The sequence below is a fragment of the Pteropus alecto genome, unplaced genomic scaffold (genome assembly GCF_000325575.1).
Source record: "Pteropus alecto unplaced genomic scaffold, ASM32557v1 scaffold13, whole genome shotgun sequence".
In the NCBI taxonomy this organism is placed as follows: domain Eukaryota; kingdom Metazoa; phylum Chordata; class Mammalia; order Chiroptera; family Pteropodidae; genus Pteropus; species Pteropus alecto.
Genome location: NW_006434373.1, coordinates 9,202,858 through 9,214,477, shown reverse-complemented (window position 1 = coordinate 9,214,477; position 11,620 = coordinate 9,202,858). Strand labels below are relative to the sequence as shown.

Here is an 11,620-nt window from a genome sequence, read left to right as displayed (position 1 = left end):
GTCATTTTATTTATTTTACTTTGCTCATCTTTAGATATAAGGAAATTTTAAAATACTTTTAAATTAATGTTTTTCTTTTTAACACTTAAAATAAGTAATAACATAAAGAAAAATATAAAGAAAATAAAAATAACCTGTAAATCCAAATCTATCATCCAAAAATAATATCTAGTGAAATTTCGATGTATTTCCTTTTAGTTTTTTTTTTTTAATTTTTGAGCGTTACAACTTTTTCTTTTTTAGAATCTAGATTCATGAATCTTCTTCTTTGTGTATTTTGATATTTTGTCTAGAAGAAAGTCCACATTCTATGGTGTATTCAATTGCTTTAGTGTGTGTATGTGTATACACTCCGCTACATTTTTTTCATACGAGATTTAAGTGAGTAAAAGTAACCATTTTCTTTTAAGCTAAGTAAGGCCGTACCATGCAGCAAGATGAATATGAACCTCATATTCTGACAAACCAACATTTGGATTCTGGCTCTATTTCCTGCTTGTTGTAGTAACTTGGATTGGTTGTTTGGTCTCTCTACCTTGGTTTACTCATGTATACAGTAATAAGGTTACCTAATTGGCTTTGTACCTGGTACTATGTGCCAAGTGGACATTCGATAAATATCCTATATATGTAGTGGAAAGTAAAAGACGGAAGTGTCCATCTCTATAACAGTACAAAACAATAGATCTGTCTTAGGTATCTCGGGGCACTAGCTACAGGGTGTTTTGGAAGGAAGTTGGCATCACACAAATCAGCAGTCCTTTGTATCGGGGAAGGAATGGCTGGTAGTTTGTTCAAAGTATTTAGTCTTTTCATCATGTGGCAGCCAGTCGTGAATAGATCTTACTTCTATGAATATTTGGAACTCACTAACATCATCCTTCTGGTGTGGCTTCAGAGGAGAACAAAATTAAGAATCACTAATTTGGGTTATTTTCTCAGTTTACCTCCAAACACTAAGCTATAGTTTCTGTAAACTTTCAGATGAAGGGATGAACTAGAACCCTGTGTATCCACTGTGTGGTCAGAGAGCAAAATGCAGATCCCTAACTCTAAAACAGTGACTGCCTTAGTATTTTAGTAAACAACAAATAAATAAAACCAAAAACATCCATAAACCTACCTAATCAGCAGGCACATGAGAACTAACCGCCAATATTGTTTATCCATCTTCCTAACATAACACTAAAGATGATTAAACGAATTCTGGCAGACTGTGATAAATTAGCAATTGTACCTAAAGGTGAATGTAAGTAATTGCATAATTATAAGCAGTTCCATTTTGATTACACCAAAATTACAACCTGAAAATGAAAATCATGAAAATGATTGGCAAAAAGAAAATTATTATGAAGTAAGACCATTCTCCATTTGATTAACTTATTGGTGAGTCATGTTCAATGATCATAGATCAAATGTGGACTGTCTCAAAACATCTTTATTAACAATAAACATTTTATGTGACCTATAAATGCATAGATTTTTAAAATCAGATAAGTCACTACTGAAAAAACATGTTTTGTTCACAGTGATAGTCCCCAAGATGTATTCATTGTTTAGTGGTATGTGATTTTAAGATTCCACAGAAAACATACTGTGTACATGTTAGCTCTTGTGTGTTTAATTGTTTTAGCCTAAAATAAGCTTAATCAGAACCCTCTCTCCTGTACTGCATATACCCAAGGTGAGAATAAGAAATGGACTGCTTATTCTTTTTCTTCTTTCTTCTGTGTTCCTGGAATAGCTGCCCATGAGTCCAATTTAGAAAACAAGAGGGAATAATGAAGAGGCACCTTTTAATTACACAATCAGTTCACATTTCTTTAGAGAGTTCTTTAGTTTGTGGCTGCAATTTGGAGGAGATCACGCATCCTGAGATGAGTGCAGTGATCCCTGGCACTGCTGGGTTTCTCATATTAAGGAAGACCTCAGGCCACTCACTTAGGCCAAATCTTTTTTAGCTGGACAATATAGTCATTTGTGGAATTGTCTCCAAATTACATCTTAAAATCACAAACATCTTTCCTGAGTTCGTAAGTGTACCAGTTAGGACTGCCGTTGGATGAAGGTAATTGACACAGATAAGTCTGCTGGATGTCGCTTCGGAGATGGATGTTGAGGTGACTGAGAGCTGTCAACGTCTCACATGTCTATCTTCACTTCCACTCTGCCTTCCCAGTATGACTTTTATCATCATGCTCATAGAAAACCTCCAGTTGTGTCTATTTCCCGGGAAAGAAGAAAGGGGAAGGAAAAAGGGCAAAGGAAAAAGGACATACACTGACTGAGCCTGTCTCATTTCCATTGGAAGACAATCATTTTCTTGGCAACCTCACCCAGGAGATTTCTTTTTATATCTCATTTATTAGAGCTCTGTCCTTGGGGTGCCTCTAGGCCAAAAGGAGCCTGAGTAATCAAACATATTCCAGATAGACATAATATCACTTCTTTGAAAAATAAAAAAACAAAAAAAACAAAAACAGGTGTTCTAATATTAACAAGGGGAGAAGAATATTGGGCAGATAATATGTCATATCTTATACAGTTAGAATCCATTCATGGCTCAGTTTCCTAATTGAGAAGCATCATTGCAATGTTTTAAGAAAATGTGTCTCTGAGCCAAAGAATTTCATTGGACAAAGTTATTGTCTAGAGCAGTTGTATCCAATAGAACTTTCAGACATGATGAGCATGTTCTAAATCTGCATTATTCAACACAGCATGCATTTGTCACATGTGGCTACTGGGCATTTGAAATGTGACTAGTGCAACTGATAAACTGAATTAAAAATTTTATTTAACTCAGTAAACTTAAACTGGACAACACAGGCCTAGAGTATTGGCAAATATTTTATTGTGTGGGATGGAATAAAAATAGGAACAAAAATCACTGATGGGAGTACCAGATCCAAGGAGGTAAGCATCTAGGAGAGGGTGAATGGTACTGAAAATGGAGATGAAATTAAAGGCTACTTGCCTATGTAAGAATCTGAAAAGTCAAGTGAAGGCAGATTTAATGTGCTTCAAATAATTCATTATGCTAGCTCGCTTTACAAGTTTATTCTAGAATGATCTATTGTACACTTATGTGAAGATAACATCACTGGATTCTATTACCAAGCAGATATTGTCCTCACTTAATTTTATATATATGTATATATATTTCAACGATTCTGCCACTTTAGGTGTTCTAGTCATAGGCCTGGGTGGCAACAGAGTAGGGCTGGTTCAGCAAAAGCTGACCAAACTACTCTTATAATCTCATTTTCTTTTAAACTGCAAGTTTCAGGAACATTCCACTTGGTAAGCCTCCTTTAAGATCTCCTTTCTCACCTTATGAGACAACTCAATCATCTTATTTTTCTCCTTCTTACTGAATGTGCCTACTTGTCTGGCTCCTCCTCATCTATCTTAACTCTAAATATTGGAGTTTCCCAAGACTTACTACTTCTCCGTAGGTGGGCTCATTCACTTCCAAAATAAATGCCATCTACTGTTTGAAACTACAGTATGTAAACTCCTAGCCCTAACCTGCCCTCAATACCAGGCTCATGTCAACTGCTTCCTTGACCTTTCCACTTGGTTGTCTTAAGAGTAAGGTAAAAAAAACAAAAAACAAAAAACCAAAAACATAAATAAAATGCAACCACTGCAAATGTCAACTACTGGTGAGTATGGAGAACAAGTGGACTTGCATACATTATTGTGTGTGTTACTTGTCACAACCACTTTTAGAAGCTCTTCGGTAGTATCTCCTAGGGTTGGACTCACACTTGCTCTAATACCCCAAAATTCTACTCTTAGGTAAATGCCCAATAAAAAAATTCTACAAAAAAGAAAAATGAGCATCTCAAACACGAGAGGCTCAAAACAGCTGATTCATTGCTCTCAATCTCCCCATCCTGCAGCTTCCATAGTTAATATATAACATTATTACTTGCAATATTTCTCTATCCAGAACACTTGTTCTTTTTTTCTCTCGTATGCCACATCCAATTCAATAAGTCTCACAGGCACCACCACCAAAATAGATCTCCCTTCACTTCTCTTTTTTGCAACGCCACCATCCTACTTTAAGCTTCCATCACCTTTCACTTGGACTACTACAATACTCTCTCGCTTTTCCCATACTCAATTCCCAGCACAACTTAATCTCTCCAATTTAGTTGCAAAAATAAATTTGTAAATTGTAAATTATATCACATTGTTCTTGCTTAACACTCTTCTATGATTTCCTTTTTCTGTTATAATAAAATTTAAACTCCTTACCAAGAATAAACAGTTTTCTAGGTTCCCATTCTTGAATATTTTTCCTACTTTATTATTTATTCCATTTTTCTTACTCATTATTCTTTGAACACATTGCCCTTTTTTTTCACTGCCTGTAAGATGCCAAGTTCTTTCTTATTCCCAGAACTTTTCATTAGCTTTCCTAGAACATTGCTTCTCTGGCTCCTTCTCATCCCCTGGGTGTCACGGAGCCCGCCCTTCCCTGACTACTCCAGTTAACAGTGTTTTCGCTGTCGAATGTACTAGCACCCTTTTAAATTCTTACACAGCTCAAGTGCATTTGTTCACTCGTTGTTACTTCTTTTCTTCCCTGGTAGACAGACAGTAAGCACCACAAAGGTAGTTCTAGTATGATGCCTGGTGCACATTAATAGCTCTTGAATGAATGACTAAAATTACAAGAGTTTATAAAGAAGATGTTATTGAAAACTTAAAAAAAAAAAAAACTTTTTTAACTAAAGGGAAGTCATACAAATAGCAAATCAAAATATGTAAATACCAGTGCATTTTGACCGTTGTCCGGCTAGATGCCAACTTAATATTGTAGAAAGATAAATGAAGTAATAAATAAAAATAATTACCTATCATCGAATATATGAAAAGGGAGAAGAGGAGAGAGAAATACTGGAAAAATAGCTTGGGATTCTATTTCAGGAACCTAAAACATAAGGAAGTCTGAAGTAGCTAAATTTCATTTCATAAATATTAGGGAGTTATATAGCACTAGATCTCAAGACTGTGATTTGAGTAGTGTTGTGCTACAGGAAGCTGTGAGCAAGAATATTGGAGAAAGACATGATAGGAAGGTTTCTCGAAGTTTTATAATGGTGATATGAGTAGATATTTTGGAGGTAGTTTTAACAGGACCTGGAAACTCTTTAGATGAGGAGAGTAAGGGAAATTCAAAAGTGATACAAAACATCTTGATCTGGTCGGAAGGAAAGTTGTATCATTAAAATAAATGGATAATACAGAAGAGTAGTTTTAGAAAGAAACTTATATGCGGATCTAGAAGTATTAATTTTGGATGCTAGTAGAACACAAAATATGGAATCACAGGAGTGGAATTTAGGAGAGATTTAGCAGCTGGTGGTATAGCCCTACGATAATTGTGGTTATCAGAAATTCTGTGATGTGATGAATTTTTCAAAGGAGAGATTACAGAGAGATAAAAGAAGACAATAATAGATAGACAATCAGGGGATACCTACATTAATCAGGTCAGCAAAAAGGAGACTAAATAGAAAAGGACTATTGAAAAGTTAGGAGGAGTCTAATGTAATAAAAACCAATATAGGAGAGAAATTTTAAGAAGAAACTGCCCATAAATGTCAAATATATACCTTCAAATTATGCAGCAGCTAAAAAATATAGGAATTAAGAAAAGACTTCTGGATGTCTCAAATTCATCATCTTTATTTCCCAAAATGAAATATAGAGGCGATGTGACACAATGGAGAAAGAGTGGACATTGAAATCAGAGAAACTGGAGTCAAGTTATGATTCTGTGTGGTTGAGCTATATGATAAGGGGTAAAATTACTTTATCTCTCTGAGCTTCAGTTGCTTGACTGTAAGATCGGAATAATACCTGACTCAAAGGGCTGTGAGATTAAATTCAATAAATCGACATATGGATAAAAAGAGCCTCTTGGAAATAGGTCTATTAATCCAGGTTCCTTTTGAGTTTGCCTCCCAATAACTTTGGTTTTCATTAACTTCCAGATGATCATGTGTTATGTAAAAACCTTACCTGGGTTTCTGGGAGGTTAAGTTAATCATAACAATGAATTGCAAACAATTAAGCATTGGCCACTAATCCCACCTTGTGCAAAGCTGAGTGTAGGAAGAGGTAGATGGAATTGATTTACTCTGTCAGAGCAAATGGTCAAAACAGAATGGTGTCAACAGATCCAGAGGGGCTGATCAGTCTGAATGATGATTTCCTGTGTCTGTGAGAGGGACAATTGTGTCCATAATGCCTGATTTTGTATATCCTGGTACCTAGCAAAACGCTTTGTTTATAATAGATACTCAGTAACATTTTGTCAAACAAATAGTTGTTTTGTTTTTTTTTCTATTTGGAGCCATCTGGTTGTAAGGTAATGCACATATAGGAAAAAGAATAAGGTGTTGATTGGAGACAAATTTAAATGGAAGATGATACAATCTAACGGGGTGTTGGTGGCAAGCAACTAGACAAATGTATATGCTAGTGAATAACTGTCACAAAAAAATTGTGTATATTACTGAAAGATAGACTTCCCAAAATATAGGAGCCAATGAGAGAAACAAAGGAAAAATAGTTAAAGATATGAATCTAAGCCTCAGGATGGTTTTAACATCTATGCAATAATAGACACCATTACTTAAACTTATGTCTGTTCTTATTAGTAAGTAGAGAGTTACACAGATAGAGAAATGTAATACTGGATGCCATTCTTGCAGAAATTAACCTTTTATTTTTATTAGTAAACAATAGGAAAGCAATCAATAAATGCTCAAGCAATGGTCACTTGACTAGCTTTGCCCATTGGTCTGAATGTCATGACGTGAACAATGATGAAAAGCATGAATACTCTATACTGATAAAAATGCAAATGAAGATGTATTCTGTATCAAGAATGGATGGTAAAATTCCATTTTAAATTGTTTCAAAATTTCTCTCTCTCTGGAGTCCATCTCCTAAGCCACATTGAAGAAATGTTCATATGAAGCTAGAATTCTATTGTGAAATTCTTTTAAAAAATTACATGCCCAATTGACTATGCATAAAGAAAAAGTGTGTTTGCTTGAAGAAAAGTGTGTTTGCATGAAAGCCTATGTTTGTATATTTCTTTCTTAAAAACTGTGATTTAGCTGGATATTTGCCCATCTCCTTCTCTTACCCCACCCTGTGATTGCTTCACAGGCCACGGCACATGTTCCTGTGGTCGCTGCATTTGTGAGAGAGGATGGTTTGGAAAGCTTTGCCAACATCCCAGGAAGTGTAACATGACGGAGGAACAGAGTAAGAGTTTGTGTGAATCAGCAGATGGCATTTTGTGCTCAGGAAAGGGTGAGTATCTCTGCCGGAGCTTGGACTGGATCCTTATTGTGACACATGGTTTGCGCAGCAGCCGTAGCAAACTTTTTCAGACTGCACTTTGTGTGAATGAAAACCACTTTGTCCTCTGCTTACACCAGACTTTAAGCTTGAAAGTTAACCAATGAAATTTAGTATTTAAGAATATAAAATGTGTAAGATAGGTTTCATGAGAAAAGATTTTCAGCCACTTGTAGTAGACAATCTTGCTGCTGAATGAAATAGAACTAATAATTGTTTAAAGAAGAAAGTACAATAAGATATACTCGGTACTGAATAGACAAAAAAAAAAAAAAGGTAAATGGATAGTTCTTGAGTCCACCTGTGAAAGAGCAGAGCCCCAAATTGCAGAAATTCACAGGATTTTCACTAAATGTTTGGGAGCCGCCTTGCCTAGAACTAGATGTTATGGGGCTTCCCAGCTCTTTTCTTTAGCTCAGCCACCTCCTTGCAGAACAGACTAGCCCTTTTCAGACAAAGCACAGCTATAGCTGAAGCTGTATTTACTCTTAAACACTACCCTGGGTACGGAGTGGCACATAAATATCTTTCTGAAGAAGACACAGTGAAGCAAAGTGGACCCACTGATTACTCATGGAGGAGGCCTAAGAAGCAGGATACGCCACGTGGATGTGTCCACAAACAGTGGCTGTTTGCTTTACCTATCACTCAAGGCCAATGCTATTTGGTTGAAGGAGGCATCTTGACATAATTGCAAAGATAAAACCAGATGGATGCTGTGACCACATATGGTGCCAAGAAGAAGGCTGAAAATTGATACAAATATTCTCATTTCAATAGACAACCGTGTCCTTGGTTTCCAGGAATTCTTTGAGACTGGTGTTTACAGTGCACTGGCAAGGAGGTCATGCCTTCAACCTAATGCAATTACAGCAGCCAGGTGGCACTTAAATGAATTTAAAGCAATCACCTTGTTCCCATTTGTTATGTTAAATTCATTCTAATTTCAAGTCCCAAACAAATCTCACACCAGCTCAGTCCTTAGAGGCCTTCAACTCCTGGAAACACTTGCTTTAGGTTCAAGGTCTATTGGGAGACCCGAAAAGGAGGAAGGAGAGGTTAAAAGGAAGAGGAAGAGGGAAGGATTTTCAGAGGAAGAGATTAACAAAGAGAGCAGGAAATGGGCTAGGAATAAAAGTAACCTTCAAGGGGGAAGCAGAAGATAAAATATACATGTGATCAAATTGGAAGTGAGTGTTCTCCTTATACAAAAGTTGTGAGAATGATTAACTTGTCTGAATTAGATTTTTATTTCTGAATATAGCTCCAAATACAGACCCCTAAAGTTTAAATACTGTTTCATTGGTTTTCAAAATGGTGCTATCCTTGGAATAAGGATATTAACTTTTCACAGAAACTTTACTGAATGACAAAATCCATTTATATTATAACATTACTGTGCTTGTTTATATATGTTTATTTTAAAAATCAGCCATTTTGTGTGTGTACATGCATATGCATGTGTGTAAATCAAACACGCAATCAAATCATTAACATTGTTCATAAGCAGGTCTTTGCTAAGTCATGTCCAATTTCAGGTACAGGAAGAACACACAAAGCTATGCTCACCAGTGTAGTGAATTCCAGTCTGTAATTTCGTAAACTGAATTTGATGCAAAAAGAGGAGTAGTTTCTTTTCAAGAAATAAACGTTCTTATTGAAGTCACTACATTCTGAGGAGAGATTTTCATTTTTCAGCATCATAAATGTAGAAAATACAAAAAAAAAATGGTTTGACTAAATATTGACCTAAAAGGCATTTCTCAAAACAAAACAAGAAAATATCTCTAGTTAATGCCTTTTTGAATTGTTGGCTTTGGGCAATGGAACTGTATCTAAAGATCAATGAACGGTTGAACACATATATTCTAAATGATTTGTCTATTCTTCAATGGGTAGAGAGTTTTCAGTCTTTAAACTCAAAAGGGAATGTAAAAGCTGCCTGAAGACCATGTATTTTGAGGCTGGTGTTAGTGATGATTGTGGCCACCCCATTGTTGGCAGCGCCACCATTGTGCTCCTTTCTGTCCTCTTATTCTGAAGACATCAGTGCTGGATTATAAAATAAAGTAACTAAAACTGAGATCATGGAACTGCGTTCTTTTGTAGGCATGGAAAATAGTGGGGATGCAGCAGTTGTTCTTGTCCCCATGGAGGGTCCACTCCACCCTCCACCTCAAGAACCACAGAAAAAGTAACATGAAATTGACTAAGCGTTTTCAATATGGTAGCAGAAAAGAAACCTGTTTTAAGTTATTTGACTGGGGCCATGTATTTCTTGATAGATTGCATGGACTTGCCAGAATTCCATATACTTTTTCTTAACTTTGTAAATAAAAATCCCTCACCCTGATTATTACAAAGGAGATCAGAGCATTTTTCATTCTCTGACTATGGGACAAATATGAGTGGTGGGACTGAGATCACAATAGCACACAGCAATTAGTAGCCTGTACCCAACTAAATGTTTCCACCCAAAAGACAGATCCAAAACATGAGCTTCCGTGAGCTGTGAATAAAGCCCGTCACCTCAGGAGACGATGAAGAAATAGCGTTTTATTTCTTTACAAATTTATAGCCAAGACAATAAATCACTCCATAGAAAAATTTAAAACAAGATACATTGTTGTGACCTTCATAACAGATGGAGTCGTTAGTACAATAGTGAAAACTGCCTGCTGGGATGTCAGGTTGCAGCATTTTGTCAGGCTCGATGAATGAAAAAGGAAGTCCACTTTATTAATGGGGCAGCTAACAAAGATGCCTTGCCCTTAGACTCAAATTATTTTTGTGAATAACCAGAGAGATGAGCTTAGAGCCAGGTATCCCCTAAGTTTAACTACCTTTGCAGAACACATGATATAATTCATAGGCTGTTTGGGCATTTATTTATTTATATCCCAAAATACTTAATAACCTTTTAATCTTGATAATTTCAACCTAGATCCAGACCATCATCTCTAATATTCTTAATGATATTGCATGACAGTAACTATCACTGCATGTTATTAAATGTCTCCTTAGACTCTCACTATGATACTGTTGACTCATACCTGAAGAAGTCCGCAGTACACCCACCCACCCACTATCCCTCACCTCCACTCAACTCTGGTTCATTCTCCATGCCCAAAAAGAGACAGGGTAAAAGTTATGCTTCAGAAAATGGCCTTAGACTAGTGTTCTCGCTGCCTCACCCAATATAGCTGTTACTCAGATTAACAAGAATGCACAACCTATTTTTTGAAACTATATGAAAGTTCTTCTTGTGAAAGGGATCACAGATAAGAAGATAGGTAGATAGAAGAGTAGATTGAATTGGATTAAAATCTTAGGTTAACTATTGTAGATGTCCCTGGGCAATTCTCCCAATCTTCTCTGTACTTCTATTTTCTCATCTGTAAAGGCAGAAGAAATTCATTTCTTTCCCCTTCTTAAGCCCAAAGGATGCTCTGAAGACAATTGAGAAACTGTGGCTGATTCCCCAGGAATAGAAGCCAGTAAACACAGAAGGGAGATTGGAGCATTCTTAAGAGTCCTTATACTGAGAAAAAAAATAAATGGATTACTGGTATTGTGGTCATAAATTTACCACTCTAGAGTTCTAGCCAAGACAGACCAGCTACTCCCTATGGTGGTCTGAGTCTCATGGACGTGAATGGGTCCCAGCCAGCTAAGCTGAATAACTGGTCACCTCTTGGCAGTCTTGTGGCTTATATCTGTCTGACAGAATCCTCTCTCTAAGTTCTTCCTTTTCCAGAGATGGGCAATTTGACCCCCAGTTATTGATGAAAACAGCCAGAGCACTCTACAACAAAGACGCTATACGTCGTCCTAATAACTATCATACTGTGTTATTATTACATGCTATGCTATTTCTAGTTTCACAAGCAGTAGAAGAATTTCCTACCTCTAAGATGTACTGAGAATTGACAAACAGGAAAGAACAACACAGCTGGGGAAAAGGTTGATCGAGAAAAGCTAGTTTTTCATAGCACATACAAAAATCAATCCCCATTTTTCATTCTAAGTATTTCAGTGACTAGTAGACTTTTGGAAGTGGATTTTACTTGTCAAATGGTCTATTTGGTGTGTACCATATTAATTTAGCTGAGCTTACCAGTTTTAGGAAAATACTTTGCTATGGTCTGAAGCTAAGCATTCAAGAAGCAAGAGTGGTGATTAAAATAATTCCAGAGTTGGAGGATAAGTTTAAAGATGAAATGTC

At 36.3% G+C, this 11,620-nt stretch overlaps 1 protein-coding gene across 2 annotated transcripts in view; it reads left to right on the top strand.

The window, feature by feature from the left end:
* ITGBL1 (integrin subunit beta like 1) overlaps positions 1-11,620 on the top strand; it is a 172,489-nt gene that overhangs the window by 157,543 nt on the left and 3,326 nt on the right. For both annotated transcript variants that reach the window (XM_015587338.2, XM_025045020.1), the window contains one exon: positions 7,201-7,347. In XM_015587338.2, the coding sequence (XP_015442824.1) occupies positions 7,201-7,347 (147 nt within the window). The remainder of the gene's footprint in view (positions 1-7,200; positions 7,348-11,620) is intronic.